This window comes from Taurulus bubalis (genome assembly GCF_910589615.1).
Source record: "Taurulus bubalis genome assembly, chromosome: 2".
Taxonomy (NCBI): domain Eukaryota; kingdom Metazoa; phylum Chordata; class Actinopteri; order Perciformes; family Cottidae; genus Taurulus; species Taurulus bubalis.
In genome coordinates, this window is record NC_136590.1 from 13,602,147 (window position 1) to 13,624,806 (window position 22,660).

Sequence of the window (22,660 nt, forward strand, 5' to 3'; positions counted from 1 at the left end):
TCCTTACAGGGGACCTATTACTATGTCCAGGTGTCAGCCTACAACATGAAGGGCTGGGGGCCTCCAGTAGTTTCCATCCCTGCCTGCGCTGCACCTTCCAGTAAGTGTGTTGCATTTGTGTGTGTTCTTGTATGTGCCTAATACATAAACCTTTCAGTCCAAACAAGAGCCATGAGGGCTTTTGGCTTCCTTCACTAAATGAACACCTCTGAACAAATTGTCTTCACACAAAGCTTAGCTGCAAGATGTGTGTGTGCGTCTTGCATGAATGATGCAATCATTCATAGCTTTCCCACACATAGAGAGACATGATTTGATAATGCCAACGTCATTTCAACGTTGCTTTGACATCATTGGGGAGGGACAACAGCTGGACCCTTCAGGGCCAGCAGGCTGTGTGGGTTTCGGGACCCCCTCTGTGGACGTCAGAGTGTGTAACCGTAGCCTCAGGATGGCGTTTGGGGCTGGCTGGCAGAAGAAGCTGCACGGGTTCAGCCAAGAAGTTAACCGTGAAGTCATGTGCAACAACAGCTGAGGTGTTGACTCACCAGAGCAGCTCTGACCCTTTTTTCTTCCTTTCCCTGTCTTCTGTCTGTCTGTCTGTCTGTCTGTCTATCTATCTATCTATCTATCTATCTATCTATCTATCTGTCTGTCTGTCTGTCTGTCTGTCTGTCTGTCTGTCTATCTATCTATCTATCTATCTATCTATCTGTCTGTCTGTCTGTCTGTCTGTCTATCTATCTATCTATCTATCTATCTATATATCTGTCTGTCTGTCTGTCTGTCTGTCTGTCTGTCTGTCTATCTATCTATCTATCTATCTATCTATCTATATATCTGTCTTGTCTGTCTTGTCTGTCTGTCTGTCTCTGTCTGTCTTTCTTTCTGTCTATCTATATTTTAATTTTTTTATTTCGGTCAGAGTTTTAAAATGTTTTCTTTCAAATAGCATAAGATGGCACTTGCTGACTTGTAAGTAAGTTAATTAATGTATGTGAAGGGATTAATTCAGTGTATTGATTCATGAGCTGAGTTTCGTGATACTGTAGCTGTATGCAGCATGTTTGGTCTGTGCAGTCAGTACCCACCTACTGTAAGAGAGTGAACATAGGTACTATGAGTGTGTTGGCACACTCAGGGCACATCTGGGGAACACATGAACATGTTTGTCCTCATCAGCACACAGTGTTTTTCAGCAAGTGTGTGTGTGTGTGTGTGTGTGTGTGTGTGCGTGTGTGTGTGTGTGTGTGTGTGTGTGTGTGTGTGTGTGTGTGTGTGTGTGTGCGTCTTCATTTTAGGAGACTGGGCTTTCCCTCTCTTTTTTTTCTACTGTCCACCTCCCTCCCTCTCTCAGAGCTAATTTCGATGTTGCGTGTTTGTGTTTTCCATTTGGGCCTACCACTGGAAATATTTGCATGTCTGTGCTGTAGCACGCGGCGCGGCCCCAACAGTGGGGGCCTTATACCGGGCCGTAGACGCCCATTAAAGGGCCCGCTTGTCCTGTCGGGACAGGCACCTTTCCGGGAATAGAGCTCACCGTGTTTCAGTCCCACGCGCCCTCCGGGGGGGCGCAAGGAGAGGGAGTCGGGGTCGGGGGGATGGGATGGGGGGCAAGATGGTGGTTGACGGTGGTAGGGGGGCGGGTTATCGCTGACATGTCCTCCAGTGAGCAAGCAAGGATGCTGGCTTACTACCAGAGTAGGCAGAAGGTGCTGAAGGATCGTTTTCTGCAGATATGATCTATGAGGAGAGAAAGGAAAGTATGTTTTTGAGTGTATATGATTGGGAAGAAAACCACACAGAGAAATAGAAACAGGTTGTATTACAATAACTGTAATTTCAGAGTATTTTGCTCAGAAGAAGCAGAGCGGGATGTGTGGTGTGTTACTAAACAGCCACACCATGTTTGTGTGTCTTTCTACATGCGTGCGTGCGTGTGTGTGTGTGTGTGTGTGTGTGTGTGTGTGTGTGTGTGTGTGTGTGTGTGCGCACGCGCATGTGCGTGTGTGTGTCTGTGTGTGTGCATACTGGCTGTTCCAAGCCCAAATGTGAGCAGAGCAGCCAGTAGCAGTGGTGCTCAGTGGGTCTGTCTGTCAGCCAACCACAGCCTCCTCACACTGGGGTGGGTGCTGTTTCCTATAGTACACACAAGACCTGTTTGAGAAGCAGGCCGTCTCACACACCTCACACTCCTTCTATTGGAAGCCTCAGGAACAGGGCCAGCCCAAGAATTGTTGGGGTCCCATGTCAAATTTGATTAACTCCCTCCCAATCCCCAGACTAACCTCACAGAGAGTCCCACTGACGTATGTGTCAGCGCTGTATGGTCATACAATAGTGAAAGTGTCAGTTTAAGTCCAGTTTATTTCCATTTAACCAAAGTTATTGCTCTACAGTCCATAGATCCAGGTTTACCTATTTCAAATAAACCAAACACTGTTATTCAAACATTCTACTCTTAGCACAATCTGCATGTTTCCCCAGTAGCAGCCTGTCCATAATATAAACGTGACAAGGCTGACAGAACAAAAAAAGGGTTGTCAATGTTTATTTATTCATAGAAGAAGAATCAACTTCAGGACTGATTTACAATAAAACAAAGACTCTCTGAAAACAAAGAAGGACGTCTCTCTTTGTCTCAGTGTTCAAACTACCATTTTGGAGTATTAGAAGTTTCATGATACGCACTGATGACCTGATATACCTAAATACCTTTTTTTGCAGGACCAAACATACAGCGGGCACTCCCTTTTGTCAGCTCATTTCTGCAAACTCGTGTTAAAGATATCTTTAAGCTCTCCGAGAGCTTTTTTGATGACCCACTGAGAGGAACGCTTGCCAGCCCCCTGCGGGTGCATTTTTGCCAATAAAAGCAATATGTGAACACAGGCTCTTACCGTGAACAATAACTGGAATCTCGTAATATCATGAGATCATGCCAGAATGTCAGAATCAGTGATCAAACAAAATCCATCGCTGCATTCCTCATAGTTCTCTAATAAAGGGTATTCAGCCATGTTGAGTAAGATTACAAATAGGAACCAAAAATGCTAGGAAAATACTGAACAAGTTGACAAGAAAGTCTACCCATCTATCATTGCGCCTCTCTGGAACACAATGATAGGGCGTTGCAAGCCCAACCTATATTGAAGTTACAGCTCTGTATACCTTGAATAGAGACATATTGTCAAGGTAATTTTCCTGAACAGACATTCCCTGTACAGGGAGTAGTGAGTGTACTATTTATGTACACTGTAGATTGGAACGCACCCCATCTGGGCAGGCTTCATGTAACACGCTTGTGACCAGAGAACCAGTTTGTTTAATTGAAACAACAACGATGGAAGAGATGAGCATAGATGCTGCGATAGCTTCAGAACTAAAGAGAACTAGAGTATGTATCCATGTAAAGAAGAGAAAATAAGGGCACTGAAGGCTTTTCTTATGGAAAAGATGTTTTTGCTCTTGATTATCAGATGGTTCTGTGTAACAAGGTTTAGGATTCATGCCCCCGGGACCATGCATGTTTCTACAAAGGTTTATGATAATGTATCCAATAGTTGTTGAGATATTTAATTCTGGATCAATGTGGTGGACCGACCATTTGACACTGCTGTCCTGAGCTATGCTTTGCTTCTCCATCATTAATGCAGAGTACAGCTGTCTAGATATCCTGAATCAGCACTCTGACTGTTGATACATTTGGAACATTGCATTGTCGCTCTTCTAATGTCATCTTTCTCACCTCTGTCTGCAGGTTGGAGGGATATCGATGGCCGTGCTCCACGTCAGAGAGGCCAGAAGGAGGCACTAGACCAGCTGCTCGGGCAAATAAAAGAAGCTCACCGCCACTGTGTCTGCCATGGTATCAACAACTTTTTGATCGATTTGGTGGCCGTGTTTACCTAAAAGGCTGACCAGTAATATGAGAACTTCAGCGTTTTACATAGCTGACCCCGGCTGAAACCCAAACCTTGTAGAGATAGAGACTTGCTGTACTCTATGTAGATATACACATGATATACCACAGTAGATGTTTTAAACTGCCATTGGGTTTAACTATGGAATTATATGCATTCATTTCTAGAACTTGAAAGTGCATGACCTTAAGATCTGTTGTTAGGTCTGGTATCAGCTGGAGTGAAGTGAAATGCACCCTGAGCTGTGCTTTGAGCTCCTGACATAAACCTGAGTCGTTTTCACTGCGCCTGTCACATTTTAAACAAACACATCTGAATTTTCAGCCACCGTCTCGTTCATGTTTCAAAAATATTCTTGGCGTAAACAAACATGAGCAATGGACGGTTCAACACGCAGGTGTAACACGTCTCACCAATTGCTGTGTTTCATCTCACCTTGACGGACACTTTACAATCTCAGGCACGACAAGTACTTTGGGGGCCATACACTCTAAGACGGCATGCCACCTCAAAAATAATACCCTCCCCTCTGTCTCAACAACCGCCCCCCACACACACACCCTTTTACATCTTTCCATGACTCAGCCCTTCCTCTGTTGAATACCTCTCTCTCTGTGACAAAATGCAGATCAACTTCTCTCACACTCAGGCTGTTTATATCCCCAAACACTGCAGGCTGTAAGCTGCTCCCATAAGTGTCAAAACCTGTCCACACTGACTCTTTTACATGACGGCAAACTGCATTTAGCATTGAGCAAGTTGTCTCTTTTTTCGCGCACACCCACATGCCCAAACACACTCTCCCACTTACTATTGTCCACTGTGGCCAGACCATATTTGCAATAGGGCGAGACGCAATATAATAGTCAGTATTGAGTGGCTCTTGGTTCTTCAGACGGCGACTGATTGAGCTTGAGAGTTCAGGCACGGTAGCCAAGGTGGCGTGTCCCGGGGTCATGTTTGTTATTCCTGTAAGAGACGAGTCCTGGGCTGGAGTCGGGAGAGGGCATAAATTAACACTGACTACTGCTGCCTCCCTCCTCCACCCCCCACAGCCCACCAGGCCTCCTGTCTACTGTCCATACATATACACACATAAAGATAGACAGGCACACACATAGATACACATGTACAAGAAACAGACACAAATATTCAAGTACATGCTCTCTCTTTCAGCTCTGACTCTCTCCCACATGTCCATGTACGCACCTCCGTCACAGCCCGGCGCAGCCCGGCTTATAGCCCACGCCACATTCTCCCTCTTGTCCAAACACTATTAATTAAACTGTGAAAGAGGCCTTGACTAACACAGGCACCCCAGCAGTCAGCCCTACCTGTCTGTCTTACTCAGTGTCAAACACGGACTGAGGCCAGGAGGACTAGAGGTGAACAGACTCGCGAGTAAAGAGAAATTTGTGGAGGTGAGAGGGGTCGAGGGGTGCTGTTTTTTCTTGTTGCTCCAACTCGACTCGTCCACCTGAAGGGAAAATTAGTTCTTTTTCGGGTCCTGAATGGGGGGATTTATTGACTTTAAGTGGCCTGGGGCTGGAGTAAGAGCACCTGGGAGGGGAGGAGAGGGAATCTGTGAAGGGTTTGGGACTCAGGGCTTCTAATGAGTTGGGAGGTGCGTTATCTCACCAACAGGCGCACACACAAACACACACACATGCATATATATATACACACCTCTCACTCTCGCCTCCAACCCCCTCCAGGCCCACTAAAAATAAACATGTCCCCACAGACTTAACTGACCTCCCTGTCAGTGAGTGGCAAAGGGTTAAAACACATACAGGCACACACACACAAATTACTGCAGCTCCCTGGCTCCACTCGTAAGGCTGGAGCTCAAGACATGCCATGGTCCAGCAGCTTTAGTATGTGCAGGTAAACACACACACACACACACACACACATACATATACACAAAGTTAGTGTCCCTCTGGGACAGGAGAGCTAGTGGTTCCCTCAAGGCCCATAGTCTGCTGTTGGCAGCCAGCATGCCAGTCAAATGGTGTCGCGCCACTGGAGCGCATGAAACGTCGAAAAACATTCCACTCTGACCGCGTTGTTGGACGTGTCAGGTTTGCTGTCAATTAGGTAACGGCCTGTCACTAGAAGAGATGTTTCTCCAGTTTGTCAGGACAGAGGTATTCATTGGTGTTAGCAAGAAAATCAGACAGCCAATCAGACTCATGCCACAGTTTCTCACAAGTGTGTTGACTTGAAGCATCAAGCAGAGTATTCTAACTGATTTATTCTGTTGCTACAGAATTAACAACCCTCTTTTTTCTTGTGTCTGTCTTCTCCACACAGAACAGTGTAAAGCTCCACCGCAAGGGAGGAAGCACTCCGTATCCAAAAGCCTCCGCCACCTCTTCCAACCCACCAGCAAATTTGTTAAAAGTGTGAAAAGGTAGATGCTCTGTTGACCTTCATAGAGTTGGGGATACTTTAGATATGAAAGGAATTGTAATTAATGTGTGTATTACCAACATTATGTTTATTTTATTAGTTCACATATATTTGTAATGAGTACTCATTTTTGAGAGATCCCATTATATCCATTATTAAATATACTACTGCCTTCATGGTGTCATGGTTTTCATGGGTCTAATAATCACATTTTTAATTATATGTATTTATTTTTTATATTTTCTTACTTTGAGAACACATTTTAATGCCAGTCCATCAAACTTCAAACACCTTCAGACGTCAAGGAAAGATAGCATAAAAGTGATTCTGTCTTATCACATGTACTTTTTCTATGTTCCTTTCCAGAGGCCTCTATCTGACATCCATACTCTACAGAGATGACAATGTGTTGGTGACTGCAGAGGACCAGATTCCTATCGTAGAGGTTGAAGATTCCTACTCCAGCTCCCTTATGCAGGACTTCCTCTGGTTTACCAAGGTAGGCAGACATACAAAGAGAAAGAGAGAACCTTTATATATTCATTAGATACCTGATTGAACCTGAATACAATAGTCATATAACTACAAATTATTACATAATCCGTCGGTTACTGATACTCAGCTACAGACACAACAGTAGATTATAAACTTATATTTTGCAGTGCAATTTTTTTTTAATACAATCCATGTGCCAGGTTTCCTATCTCTGGGAGGAGATTCCCTGGCTGCAGCAGTGTCTTATTCCTTCCCAGTCATCCTGTTCCTGCACTCTGCAGACACGACTCAAGATGCTGCAGGCTGTCTCCCAACTACAGGTAGGAAAATGCTGAGTAGACTACTGGGACTATGATTGTGCAATTTATATTGTGTCGGTTGTGGTAAATATGACCTTGTGACCTCTGTGTCTGAACACTTTTAATTATTACCCTCTTTTTTTTAAAGCATGTGTAGCACAATTATTATCTGTCATCTTTCTTCAGGGAATGCTGGGAACCCAGGACCTTGGTCAGGTGTATTTTGAGCCAATCAAAGACAAGCATGGTAACGCCCTGCTGGTGCTCCTCAAGGACATGAATGCCTGTCCAAACCTGGATGGGGTTCGCTGGACGCAGCTTTGCAAACTGCAGCTTCAACGCAAGTCCATCTCGTCCCCCGAAGAGCCGACCGCCTTGGACATGCTGCTCATCACACTCCACGTGAGTCCTACAGGAATAGACGGGCAGCCATTGGTAGCTAGTTCAGTTTTGGAAAATGTTTTATTTTTGCTTTTGCTTTGGAGACAGGCTGATTCCACAGCAGTTAGGAATGACCGGAGGGTTTGTAAGCAGTGGTTGTGGGTTTTATCAGGATCATTCTTTGCATTTGTTTGTTACCCATAGATTTAGCGAGATGAAACAGTGTAGTGTGAGGCACTTTGTCAACAACAAAATGACCCCAAAAACCCTGGAAAACATTTATCTATTGGTATCGCTCGAATGTTTTTAAACTCTCATTCACCAAAGCCAGTAAACACGAGGCTCCACGGCTGAAACAATAGGAATGTAAATTGAAATGTGCTTCCAATTACGAGTGCTGCTTGTGCAGACGCTCTTTATTTAGACCAACATTAATCATCATGACTCTCTTCTTCCATTTGTCACCATCTTTCTAGAGACACATTGAAATGACAAACTAATTAAAAGCCAGCTTTCAGGTCAAATCTTGGGTATATACCAACCCAACATGAATATAAATCATCTCAGTCACTTCATTTTTAACAGCTGCTCATTCAGGCAGCGAAAATTGGAAGGTTGAATTTGAATTTCAACATTGTGGACCTGACGATGATAATCTTGCAAATGTTTGTTGTTTTGTGTTTTGAAACTGATGCTGTGTGGCTTTTTTGCTCAGAGCGATCACAATCTGGAACCAAACCACAATTTGATTTTGTCTATATAGCCCGGTAAACTTGATACCATTGATGGAATGCTGTTTTGTCTCCAGCGTAAGTTAGTTTGGCCTTGTGGTTCCAAAACAATGGTGGAGACTCCCTTTGGCAAAACCACAATTCACTGAAATATTTGTTTTGTGGCCAGTTATGAACACATTGTATGGTGAAATACATAAAAATGTGCTGTTGGGCTATTTTGCCGTGCTGACTTCCACTTTAAACATATTGGAATAACTTTAGACTGAAGTCCCTCAAGGACCAACAACAGCAAAAAATAAAAACCGAATCATTCAAATGAATGAGAGGTTGCGTAAAAGACTAAATTAGAATCAGTGTCACCACACAATCGACCCTAGTTAACAATGCAATACCATCCTCTTACTGAGTCTCTCTCCACCTGCTGTTCCCAGGAGAAGTTGGCGTATCACAGGCGCAGCAGGAAGCTGTTGTCTCCAGGCTTGTACCTGGGCTACCTGAAGCTGTGTACATCAGTGGAGCAGATCAGAGCGCTGGTGCCCCAGAAACTCCCCAACGTCCTCTGTCACACCAAAATTCGGGACAACAGCAACGTGTCCAGGTGGGGATCATACGCCGCTTAATGTGTGTCAGTGTATGTGGGTTTGAGATGGGTGTGAAGCGCAATGGATTTGCTTTGTCTGTTTTTGTATAGGGCTGAGATTGAAAGTTAAGAGTTTTGACTAGAAACCTGACCATTCAGGCAAAACAATGACAAAAGATACCTATGATGTGGATTAATGGTGTGTTCTACATGTGTGTTGTTTCAGAGAGGAGTGGCAGTGGCTGCAGGCTGTCAGCTCTCTGGAGGAGGCAATGGAAATGGACCAAGAAGAACAGAGTGCTCCACATCGCCTCCTACAGGACCTGCGCAGCGCCATCAAAGAGCTGATGGCTCACATCAATGTCCTTGGCAATCAGGTCAGAGTCAATCTGAAGCACTTTGTGTCTTTGTTCATAAGCATACAATTCTACAGTGACATGTAAAGCCATTTCTTTACCAAATACAAAAAAAAATACATTTGATACATCTGATTTTGACTGATATCATGGAACCAGATGAAACTCGATATAAAATATCCAGCCAAGTTCCAGAGGCAAAGCAGTGAACATGATTCCAACGGCTATTCAGCCAGTTCTGGTTAGACCACTAATTCTACATGATTTCTGTAAAAGAACATGGTTTGAATTCCAGCACAATGGCAATCATTGTCCAATTGACTTCAACCTTTTACCACCCACTTTACCAAGCCATATACAGAACTTAAGAGACAACTGCACTATTAAAAGTTACACGAATATGAACATGAATATGTATATATAGACACTCATCAGAATGTAGAGCTACAACCTTTATTTGTTTGCAGAGGGAATACAGATGTTAAAACAACAAATATTGGTTTGGCAGTGTGATAGTTTTGCTCTTGACCTGCTCCATTAAAGAAACCAACAGTGGATTAGTGGTATGCAGTAACCACTAATTACAACAAACCATCCGGTTGCCATATTTCTTATTTCTGGTTTCCGCTATTGGAGTTGGAGCCTCCATTTCCATTTTCAAGATACATAGTTATTATTGTACTTCATGGAGGCCTAGCGGCCTGTGATCCATACCCTATAACTGTGACTTCCGTCCTTTGAGTGCAACCAGGCGCCGGCCCTTTATTTCTATTTATCAAAGAAAAGCAGAAATAACCTTCAAAACAAATATACGTTCAAATATAAAAAGGAGCTGTCGAGCAAATCTTGCACAGAAAGAACATTGTATTAAACTGATTGATTTGAGTGGACATGATGTCAGTATTACTTCATTGTTTTAAGGTGAGACTTCCTTAAATGGATTCCTCTGGTTCCAAAGGCCCCCTAAAATCACCTGTCTCTGTGTGTCTAGGTGCAGGACTTCCGTATCTACAGCCAGGAAGTGGTGGAGTTTGGGCAGAAAGTATCCTTCGTGCTTCTCCTGCCACCTTCAGATGAAGTGTGCACAGCTCCTGGTCAGAATAACCCGTACTCCCCCCGCTCTGGCTTCCTCACCCTGCCCCTGCAGATCTTTGAACTGGGTCAGTATATCAGACTTTTGGCAGAAATGGGAACACCAACTGCTTTTTCCACATCTATATGCTCCTCCTGTGTTTAACATTCATTTGTGTACATTTATTTTTCCTTGTTGGATTCCCTTTCTTCCACAGTCCACTTTAATGCATATTGCCCCAGTTTCATTGGCCAGTACTGCAGAGTGTCGGCTTTGCTGGAACTGGAGTCCCTCATGTCCCAGCAGGCCCTAAGGGAGGCCTTCTCTGAGGCCGAGCTCCTCGCTGCTAAGAAGAAACATCGGCAGGTCCAGGAGCACATGCAGGTAACATAACACAGCTATATATATATATATATATATGTGTATAGATACAAATTATTCCAATAATAAATTGCATTATTACTGAGATCAACTATTATGATCTTGTTGACTGTACAACAGCAAACAGAGGAGGTGTGGCGTGACGCGAGGTGGATCATGGACGCCCTGCAGTATGCCCGCTACAAGCAGCCAACAGGAGGCATCTCCATAAGCTGGATAATTGACTTCTCCAAGGAAGTGTTGCCCGACAAGCCTTCATCCTCCTCCTCTCAGCCAGACTTCATGCCCTCGCCCATGCCTTCGCCCGAACCCTGCCACAAGCACTCAGGTCTGAATCAACTCTTGCAACAAAAACATGGGGGTTTTATGGTGCTGTTATACATGTACGATTCCATATGCAACTTCGAAAAATGACGTTTTTTACCTCTACATACACAATGTCAATACAGTATAACTACAAGCAGTTTTTCTTCACATTCTGCAGATTTTGCCGGACTCTCAGACGAGGAGGGCTCCTCTGAAGTCTTCCTCACCACCGACAGTGACTACGACTCCAGCCGTGCGCAGAGCCCCCGTGAGCTGGACCTGTTGCCCCCCTCCCCCCTCTCGTCATCTGCGCCACTGGAGTCCCGCGGTTTCCTGCGTAGTGACGGGAGCGGCTCTGGAGGAGGGATGTGTCTCGGCGGGGGTGGGCGCGTAGCGGGGTCGCTCAGGGACTCCACGCCAGATGTCCTCCAGGCCTCGGAGCCGCAGCACGGGAGGGAAGGTGAGCGGTGTGGCGGAGGGGTTCGGTGCGGAGTGGAAAGGCGAAGGGGGGGCCCGGAGCTTTTTGACAGTGACTTCATCCTGCCCAGCAGGCAGATCGAGCTGCTGCACATCACAGAGAAGAGACAGGCCTTCTGTGTGAGAACCAGCAGCCTGGAGTTCCCTTCCACCACCTCAGCCCACCAGCCTTACTCCTACCACACCTCTTGCCCCTCACCCTCCACCTCGCCACAGCGGAGATGGCCCAGGCCCTCGTCAGTGGACCGCTGTTGCTCGGCTGAGCGCTGCCTACCACAGCTTCCACCAGCACGTACTTTATCAGAAGACAGCGGCACACAGAGACTCTCCTCGCAATCACCCGCTGCCCTCAGGAAAGGCTGTCATGCCACACTCAGACTGTACCCACAGTATCCCACAGGCCTGCCTAAGGAAACCAGTGTTAAGGTATAGATCTGTTTTGGCACGTTGAAGCAGTTCACCTTTAAACTGCTGTGGTGTTTGTGCCAATAGTCTCATCATCTCCTCCTGTGTTTCAGCTTTGTGCAACTCCAGGAACGTCAGCGCGGGAGATGATCCAGCTAGTGGTGCAGGAGATGAACGTTGTGTCACGGCGCATGCTCGGTAGCAGCGGCGACGGAGAACAGGAGCCGTGTGTGTACTATAGTCCTGAACAGTTGAAGCACTTTGGCCTCGTGCTCGTTGTGGACAACAGAGAAAAGTGGCTTCAGGATGATTTCTGTCCCCTGGAGCTCCAGAACCCCTGGCTCAGGGGGAAACTGTGCGTTCGCATGAAGGAGTATTCACCACTAGCGCTCAAACACAGCCGGGCCACCACAGTGTGACAGTTCCACAAGAGAAAATGAAATAGTGAATACTTTAAGAGTTCATGCCAGATTCTCTTTGGATAAATGCGTATAGAAATGAAGGAACAGGCTCCTAAACTCTATCTTCTCCCTAACTCTGGTGTTAACAACTGCAGCTATAACATGTCTGTGTTCTTGTTATCTGAAACGCTTCTGTTTCCATGACGTGTTCTCCCGTTCATTGGAACTTTTTTTTCCTACGAACATCAGAGACTCCCACATGGACGCCAAATGAACCAAATGGAACAATGAGAAAATATGTTTTTGTGCCGTCAGGAATTATTTGTGAAAACGATTGTGATGCTGAGGGAGATTAATAGAGCGTCACTCTGACTTCTGGCACGATCGACGGCACATTGGGCCGTGCGCGTTGCCAAAACGACATGGGCCGCATCATCCGACCCAGCCACACGCGGGCACAGCTTTTGCTATGAACTCTCTCATTGTGTCATTCCCAAAGAGCTGTCGGCTGCAGCCACCCGGCCCCGCGTCCCCAGGATGTGGGCTCTGGACCGGACCCAGAGGCCAGGAAGGAAGGGAGAAGTACAGAGGGGGGCTGGCGTCGCCGCTTGAGGACGCAATCGGCCTGGCGATTTGGCCCGTCAGGTTGTCACTCAACTGCTCTTGGCCACTGTGCTGTCTGGTAGCGAAGCAGCCAAGTGAAGGAGAGAGAGCTTAACAGAGAGTGAGAGAGGAGGAGGAGGAGGAGGAGGAGGAGGAGGAGGAAGGTTGCATCTTTCAGAACCTGGCACTGGTTCTCCGGTGCTCTTTTTCTCCCTTGTGCAGCAGTAAAATCTTTGTATAGTAGACTCAGTCGTAGTGTAGCTAACAAATACTCATGTTGTGAAGTAACACAAAATAAAACCAGCTCATTTGGATTTTCACAACAGAGAAAACACAAGCAATACTTGAGTTTTGTTTTTCTAATAGATGGAGAAAAAAGCATGTTAACCTTCCAGAATTGTGCTAAGTACCTCTTAAGTACTGTAGTTCATGCTGTGCTAACTGTTAACCAGTTCAGTGTTTTGTTGTGTTTGGTTCAGTGGTATTCCCAGATGTATGAGAAAATGGTGCCCACCAGTCTAGAGCGGGTCTCCCAAAGGGATTCTACTGGGAAAGGGATGACTGCAGTTGTTAAGAGGCCGGTGTTTGTTAGCGAAGGAACATATTGTATATTCCAGACTTCAGATTAATTATATATGCAAGGACGAGATGGCTAAAAATACATTTCAGCCCATGAACAAACCGCTACGACCTGCAATGACCAATGGAGAATAGTAATGGCAAAATGGCAAATGGCAAATGTAAAAACAATGATTATGAGAGAAACTTCAGATGCACGCACAGCAAGGTGTTTTATTTGTGATGGAATTATATCTATCTTGAACATTATTTGTAGTTCATTCGATTTAATCAAAGGCTCTCGTCAATCAACAAAACATCAATAAACATCTGTTTTCATTATTATTATTATTTTTAATTTTCTATAGCATATATAGCAGGAGCTTTAGAATATAATCTCATCCAACAACATTGTCACACTCACAGTCAGTGTGGTTTATATGTGGATTATGTCCATTACAAACGACTTATATTTTTGAAATGAATAGCATTGCTTCTAACTACACAATAAATAAGGCCTCTTAACAATCTAAAGCATCCTTTTTTGCTTTTTTTTAGGAACCAAGTTTATATTTCTCTGTTCGCACCATCCAGTCTGTGAAGCCTCACAACTTTACTTTGGTTTACATCAAACTCCACATCTACAGCTGCAGGCTGCTGTGTTGTTTCTTTGTTTTTATCTTTCAGCATATGATTAACATTTTCTAACGCAGCAACATCTTGCCGTTATAATAACCTGCAGCGTTTCCAAATGTAGCACCAGAAAGGTCCAAAAGAGGAGCATTTGATGAGTGATGTCAGTGGACCTGGCCTCCGTTATTGTAGCGATTTAAGTTCCTGTCACCGGAGAGCTCACTCTCTCTCTGTGTGGTTAAAGAGTTTAGTTTCCTTCCACTTCAAAGATGTGTTTATGTGTGACTACTGTATAAAGATGTCTTAAGACAAACTGATGTTATAAGTTGTAATTGTTTTCACTAATGGCTCGAACTGTTGTGTTAGCGCTTAGATGTCTTCTTTATTCACATTGTTAAAAGCCGTTTTTACGAGGGACATCTGCAAAAACAAATCACACAACCAGAAACTGAACCATGTACAGAGACAAACAAGACCAGGGGATGAATGTACTGTATCTGCCCTAAATGTGAAAGTAAGTGAATGTGGGACTGTCATCACTACTGAGGTCAAAGGTCAGTGAAGTTATAGGCAGGAGTCTGTCTTAAGATTAAGCTAAAGGGGAAGAGGGGGGTTTATATTCCCCTTCCACTTGAAAAATAAAGTAAAGCCCCATGTTTACAAGGAGCTGTTGGCAGATCCATCAGGCGAAGTCATGAAGGAGACATCACGTCACTTTTTTAAAATCTATTTTTATTGAACAATAAATGAATATTACAAAATAAAAGCCTTGGTTGTTTATGAGGGTTTTCTTCTCTTTTAACAGATCACCGCACACGAGTGTAGGAAGTTTCTAACGTTCATGTGAGTCCCACTGAGCAATAACAACATTTTTTATGTGATACTGACCTTTTTACACTTCCTGTTTGAGAGATAAAGTGCATGCATTAACTGCCCTACATTGTTTTAGGTCGAGAGCTGAAAGTGTCCCCGGGATTCACGATATACTTTGGCACACCTCATCCGCCATAAGGAACAAGCTTATATTTCAAGTGTGTGCAGATCAGATTTTCTTTGGGGCTTATTCTTTTAGCTTGGAGTTTCATCCACACGTATGATACATACCCAAACGCTGCCTGTTAATCTGATACGAATGAAAGTAAATGACAAATAGAGGGCACATGTTCCTACAGATGCTATATTGCAATGACCTCATCAGTGTTTGCCACTTGATGAAAATGAATGGTGGGCAGCTGCAGACAGAATCTCCCAGTATAAGTGGTGGGCATGGCCACATGAAGTCTGCAGCGCGCACTCACCAGGGATGAACAATGATGTTACTATTGCCGATGTTGATGGAGGGTTTTTTTTGTAACAGGTTTGAATAGAGTTTAGGTTTGGCATTAGGAAAATACTTGACATAATGACACCCCTTCCACCAGTTTCAGGGTGATGTGCATTACGTCAGCTCTACATTCTCAATGCAGCACTGTAAAGATGAGATATGCATGCTTGTAGAAATACATTTAACACAAAAATAAGGCATAGATGCCTTTTTTTTATGAGATATTGAAATAGAGTTTTTCAGTGAGAAATAATGTTGTTTCTCAGACAATAAGAAAAAAACACTCAAGTCCTATATCAGATGATTTATATTTTTTTTCAGAACTAAGGCATCCATCCACACTGATACAACACTTTATTTTGAAAGTCTCACCTCTGACTACACCAGTATGCGTGTGTTACTCGGTGTATTTCCCTGTGACCACACCCAACAATGATGTCCCAGTGTCCTGGACTACACCTGTGTATCATTGCAGCCAGACGTTGAACCCAATGTTAGAATTCATTTCCATAAATATCTTGCTAATACAAATTTTCCAGTTCACATACATATTTACTATTGAAAGCTAGTCCTGGTAGTACTGGTCCAAAGAAATATATTCTTTTTAGAATAAAAAATAATGGATCTAAAAATATCTGCATTTTTGCATACCCATAAATACACGCAGAAACATAAATAAGCTTTCTGTTGCCAGCTCTGTAATTACACAGTTTGAGTTTATGTTTAGTTGAATCGTGATCCCAGGGTTGCAATCTGGCTCGCCAGGTTGCTTTCAGCAGGCTCATATCACACCGCTCCCTTGCTAGCGCCATGTGTTTTTTCAGCCCTTGAGCAAATAAAATGCTGCATGCTTCCCTGTCAACAGATCCTACAAACACTAATGTGCAGATGGACGCACAAACACACATGCAAACACACATTGGTGCACACAAGCGGCATGCACTCAGGAATCCTGATATTTAGATGTGCAAATGCGCATGATACCATGTAGAGGATTTACACTTTTGTACTATATCAAGAAAGATTCACACACACTTTCCCAAGCAGCTTATCATACACAAATTATCCCGTGAGGCATCCTTGCCAACACACTACGCCTTTAAGAGCAGCCCTTTACCGTTTATTGACAGTAACTTAAGAATTGTACTGGAATTTTGACACCTCCTAATTTTAAACCTTCTGACTCCAGGAGGACCCGAGCTAAATATAAATCCTGGCATACAGCTGAATACCTAAAAAGAAAACATTCCCAAAACGCCCTGAATAGTGGCTATTCATGCACTTAAAAGAAATTCAAAGTGGTGTGTGCGAGCGCAGCGACTTGTGACTCATCAAAATATCTGCAGCGACAAAGGGAAGTTGTGCATCTTGGACATTCATTTGATCGGGGATTTCGTCAGCACCTCCCCTGGCAGTGAAGCAGGTGGCCGTTGACGGGAAGAGTCACTGCTCGGTGCATATGAGCCTGTGCTCCAGTGTGTGTACATATAAACCGATCCGCCTGCAAAACAGCAACCAATGTATCTTGAAAGTGAGAAAGCTTCAGGCCCTAATCTCCTCCGGCTCAGAGTGCCCCACCTCGGCGCTCTTTAACTTGACCCTTCCTGAGTTTCGTTACTTATGGGCCAAAGGGTGGCCTTGGCTAGATAACCTTACCGACCCACGCACGCATGCACGAACACACACACACACACACACTCACACACGCACACACCTTCAAGCTTATATGAATCAGAAAAAGCCACGCTTACCCAACATGTACAACTGTCTTGTATAGATGTATGTCCCAACATGTGACAGGATACAGACATAAATTACATGTGCTGATCAACACACTTCTCTCATGTGCTTGAACTTCACACTTTGCAGAAGTTAGTTAAAATATGAGCAGCTTTGACAGCCACAGGGACATCCCTCTTTCTGATCACCTGTTTTCCTGTCATCCCTAAACCCCTCACATCCAGCACCACCTGGCACTTACTGGCGGATTAGCAGTGGCATATATGTATGTGTACGCTGGCATGTGTGTGTTTTTTGTATGTGTGTGTGTGTGTGTGTGCACTGGGTGGGAAAATTGAAGCCTGCCACTACTGAATCACTCATTTCGCTTTCTCTCTCTCATTCTCTCTCCCTCTCTCCCTCCCTCCCCAGGGCCCATAAACCTTTAAAGCACCTATAAAACACTTGGCGAGGCCTTTTTGAAGTTTTTATGAAGATCTGGCTTTATTGTTCCCAAGAGATGAGCCCCGCTCCGCTGGCGCCTCGGAGCTTTCTGGAAGTGCCAGTGAATTCGGGAGGGGGGGTTGTTTGGTAGCAGAGGAGGGAGGAGAGGAGTCCCAGGGAGGGAGGGAGGGGTTGGGAAAGTGGGTTGGCACTGTGGAGCCTGTGTTTTTATGCTCCCCTGTGCATATGCGTGTAGCGTGTGGTGCATATGTGTGTGTGTGTGTACATGCATGCAAGTGTGTGTCAGGGTGGCAGATGAGCTGCAGATGCAGTGTGAACAGCCATAGTGACATCTTTATCTTTGGGTGTTGAGTTTATGTCCTTGAGGTAGATTTAAGACACAACAAATCAAATACGAGTTAAGAAAGTTCTAATGAAAGCACATGTGTTTCAACACAAGCGTGCATGTGTTGGAGCATGTGTGTGTCTGCGTATGCCTGCGTATGCGTTCGCAGACGATGGGGCCAGCGTGTTGCGTCCTTGTTGTTTGAAGTGGGGCTCTGTTGTTCTCATAGAGCTAAATGAATGGAGCCGGACCCCCCTCCATCTGTCCAATCCAGCGGCACCGGCCCTGCCTCCCAAATCCCGGCTCCGACGCCCGACGCACTGGCCCCCTCAAAGGAACAGTTGGCAAACGGACGGCCCATTAAACAGGCGAGGGCGGTGAGCCCTCACCTCTAAGCAACACTTGTAAGAGCAGAGAGAGAGAGTGTGTGACACAGCCAGAGAGAGAGAGAGAGAGGGAAGGAGATAAAAGTAATCAAGGAATTTGGAACTGTACATTGTATGTGTGAATGTGTCTGTAAAATGCAAAACCTAACTACTTTGTGTGTGAATGCTGATTTACACGTGTGTGTGTGTGTGTGTGTGTGTGTGTGTGTGTGTGTGTGTGTGTGTGTGTGTGTGTGTGTGTGTGTGTGTGTGTGTGTGTATGTGTGTATTGGGAGTGGCAGTTACAACTCAGTGGCCATGACATTAGCCATGCTGGTAGCGTTCACTGTGCCTTCACCCTCAACAAACTCCATTGTCACAGAGGTGTTGTATTCTCACCTTTTAATCAAGGCTGACAGGAACATATCTTATTTTCTTACACGTCATCTGACTCTCATTTGGTAATTCACTTGGATTTCTTGCTTGAGTAGAAGGTGGTAAACGGAATCTGATCAACAAGTGCTGTCCAGTTGATGTATATTTCTAATGGGAGCATGTATGCGTTTGGTAATTCCTGTCACCTAAAATAGAAAGCTGTCATATCTGGAAATAAAACGTCTCCTGTGGGAGGGCGAAGAAAAAGCAATTCATCCAACATTGTTGTAGTGTGTAACTGCAACCCCAGATGCTTCCCGTGTCAACCACTCGCACAGTTATGAATCACACAGATTAGTTTGAAAAGGCTCCAAACTTCCCTCGCCCACCCTGTGCTGAGTATGCCGGGGAAAACAACAGCTTGGGTCTCCAGTGAAAGTCGGGTGCATGCAGAGGAGCCAGTGGGTTGGTCCGAAGAGAGCAAACACTGATGCCAAGAAAAATAATCTAAGAAGCTGCCAAAGATGAGAGAAGGAATGACCGGCCGAGGGTATTTTGTGTACAGTTTCAGTATCCTGCGCCTAGCAAAGAACCTGAGAGCAATTTATTTTCTTTCACCAGACATTTAGAAAGTCATCGACATAAAAGGGACTTGAAAAGAAAGGAAGTCAAAAACCCAGCTCGGCTTTGGACAAATGCTGTGACCGATGGGCTTGTGCCCGACACACACAACCTCACACACATTCACACATACATCCATATTAACCCCAGCTCCAGCCCCCTTTGTGCAAAGGATGATGTCATGCCTTCTGAAAACATGTGGGGGGCGGCGTCGGGGGGTTTAGGGGGGATTCCTTTGGTCCTTTCAAGTTTGCAGGGGGAGACTTGGGCCATGGCAGGGTAGACAGTACGAGGGCAGGAGGCTCAACGCTGCCACCCCCACCCCACCACACCCCACCCCAGCAAGCAGTCACATTAGGCACGCTTCGGCCACGCCATCAAAGGCCCGGCTCACAGCACGCACACACACACACACACACACACACACACACACACACTTGCATCTGCACACACAAAAGTATGCATGCACACAGTTGCTTCCCGACTGTATGTACGGACCCACAGACACGGACACAAGTCAAACGAGCATGTTCACACTCAGATGAAACAAACGCGTGCCTACAAATAAACGATGCACATGCATACACACTCAAAAGACACACACACACACACTTGCATACCAACAGATCAAACACGCACACACTTCAATCATGCCTACCCCCCCGGCTGTGTTATTGTTTTGAAAATATGATTGCGGTGACGGATGGGGTGGGGAGAGGAGAGGGCTCTGGCAGGGGCGAGTGGCAGGGCCCCTCTATTGTCCCCGACCAGTGTGAGTCTGTGTCCATAGCTATAGAAACTGGGGCCACACTGGGAAGGCATGCTTTCATCTCCACCACAGGCTCACCGCTGGCAATAAGGGGTCAAATAAATCCCCCTGGATGCAGTGAGGAAGGGGGGAGTTTGCAGGCATACATGCGGACACGCACACACAGATACACACACACACACACACACACACACACACACACACACACACACACACACACACACACACACACACACACTGAGCCTGTTTACCTGAGCTATCTCATACTCACATTTAGATGGATAACTAGATAGCCAGATAGACAGTTTGTCTACATGACCTCGTGTGGCTTTTTAAAACCATCCTACATTCGTCTCTTCGCTTCCAGCGCCTCCACTTTAACTAACACTTCAATTTCCTTCAGTGCTTCTGTTTCAAGAGCTACATCAACTTCTGTCTGTGCTTCATCTTCTGCCATAACCTTTAAACAGCTTTGTTCAGTGATTCAACTTTACCTACATCTTTTATTCTCTTTAAGTGTGTTTTTTTTTTCAGCTTTTCACACAGTTTTCAAAGTGCCCACGTCAGTCTGTCGGTGAAACATTGTTTGAGGTTACTACTACTTTTTAAGTTTGCTACTTAAAAGTAAATAAAACACTAACGAACATTAATGCAATGTGCCAGATAAGCCAAAAGGCATGCACCAAAAGGATACAATCCCTTGCCTTGACAGGTCGCTTGAAACCTAAGTGTTATACTTTCAGCTAATTTTGTACACTGAATAAATGCTAAATAGCTGCATCTACGTCAGACACGACGGAGGGCCTCGTCGCACAAGGACAGAAGTCTGAGTCACTTTGGGTGAGCGTGCCCTGAGCATGCAACACATGTAACACAGGATCACAATGTTGACCATCAGGATTCATAATGCCATGAGACATTCCAGACTTGCTGATTGCACACACACAAACACACACACACACACACACACACACACACACACACACACACACACACACACACACACACACACACACACACACACACTTAAACAAACACACTATATACACAAACAGAGACACGCAAAATTGTACAGACACGCTCTTTGACATACACACTTTGAGCGCTGCTAGCAACATGCTCACACATGCAAATAAATAGGCACTCACTGCATAGAGTGCCGTGCAGGATTTAGATTTGACTGGAAGGACTTCCTGAGGGGATCTTAGTGACTCATAATGACCAGATTGTTTGATCATCATCCTCCCCTATTCTTCTTCACTGGTGTGATATCACAAATGTCCAGCTCACCTTCATCCTCAAGGCCCTGAGCCCTGCCCTGCTGAGGACCAAACCCTTACGGATTACTGTCAGACTCACTCATTATAAGGCTCTCTCTGTGTGTGTGTGTGTGTGTGTGTGTGTGTGTGTGTGTGTGTGTGTGTGTGTTCACAGCCCAGCATGAAGATGTAAGAGCTAGCTAGTTGGATCAACCGACCAAATATTAGACAAACAAAATAGCGTCGGGAGCCGACTGAATCCCCAGTTTCCTGTCGTGATAATATAACGGCTTAGTAAAAGTTAATTTTGGGAATGGATTTGAACACAGTTACCGCTGATAACTTCAAGTTTACAAAACAATGAAGGTAACAGCTATTTTATTTAGCCTGGTGCATCAACATTTACTAAACATCAGAACGCACACAATTCAACATGATTAAGGTCTGATGCATGCATAGGAACGACTTCACCGGACATGTAACGCACAAAGCAAGCAGCCAGCTGTCCTGATAGCACCTGTGTGTGAGCGTGAGGTGGGGTGGTGGGGGTGGAGGGTCTGGTGGAGCCAGAGCCAGTCAGAGAGTCACCAGGCTGAGGAGAGGAGAGGAGAGAGGGAAGGTCAGCACCACCGCATGCCACAGACAGACTGACGATACTTCTACTGGGCTCCACGCCGGGGACCTGGCTGTAATTACACCACGCACACGCACACACATTCATGCATGCACACACTCTGTTACCAGACAGACTGAGAAAGGTGCCCAGCTCCTGAATTATAGTTGTATGTGCACCTCGACATCCTCTATCACACACCTGAACCGCCTCAGAACTACATTTGCAATCGTTTTTCTAGAGAGGTGACCTAAAAAAGGGACCTCTGGTACAGAATAACAGAAACAAAACACAACATGGGCAGAGGTATGTGCACTCATGAATATCATAATAGCTTCAACTTGCTGAAGGCTTTATAGCCTGGCTGCCATTCAACCCATTTGCCAGAGAAGTATACTGATAGTGTGCAATTGTAAAAGTCCCAAAAATGACATTCAATAAAAGCTTCCAATGCCAATGTTTTCTAAATACATTACAATGTCTGTGTATGATTATGGATAGGAAAATATCCTGGTTGTTGGACTGGATTCAGCCACAGAGCATTATAGTGAGGTTGGACCCTGATGACAATAAGGAGTAGCTCAGTTGTTTTTCCAGTTCACCTTAAAGGTGTTGAAAAGGGTTTAGGTCAGGGCTCTGTGCAGGCCAGTCAAGTTATTTAACACCAAACTTGTTTGCTGGGCTTTGTGCATGGGCACATTATCAAGTTGATGTGAGAAAGGGATTTCCCCAAAATATTGCCACAAAATTGAATTCACAACATTTTCTAAAACATCCTTATATATGCATTAAGATTCCCCTTCATT

General features: G+C 45.0%; 1 protein-coding gene across 1 annotated transcript in view; it reads left to right on the forward strand.

Annotated features, from left to right (window-relative positions):
- Positions 1-12,243, forward strand: part of ankfn1b (ankyrin repeat and fibronectin type III domain containing 1b) — a gene marked incomplete at both ends in the record, with an annotated part of 101,516 nt that extends 89,273 nt beyond the window's left edge. Inside the window, 13 exons of the mRNA XM_079234185.1 lie at positions 10-100; positions 3,761-3,868; positions 6,240-6,339; positions 6,705-6,837; positions 7,034-7,153; positions 7,319-7,534; positions 8,679-8,845; positions 9,054-9,204; positions 10,175-10,343; positions 10,473-10,639; positions 10,757-10,964; positions 11,121-11,845; positions 11,938-12,243. Coding sequence (XP_079090311.1) covers positions 10-100; positions 3,761-3,868; positions 6,240-6,339; positions 6,705-6,837; positions 7,034-7,153; positions 7,319-7,534; positions 8,679-8,845; positions 9,054-9,204; positions 10,175-10,343; positions 10,473-10,639; positions 10,757-10,964; positions 11,121-11,845; positions 11,938-12,243 — 2,661 coding nt within the window. The remainder of the gene's footprint in view (positions 1-9; positions 101-3,760; positions 3,869-6,239; positions 6,340-6,704; positions 6,838-7,033; positions 7,154-7,318; positions 7,535-8,678; positions 8,846-9,053; positions 9,205-10,174; positions 10,344-10,472; positions 10,640-10,756; positions 10,965-11,120; positions 11,846-11,937) is intronic.
- Positions 12,244-22,660: the final 10,417 nt, after the last annotated feature.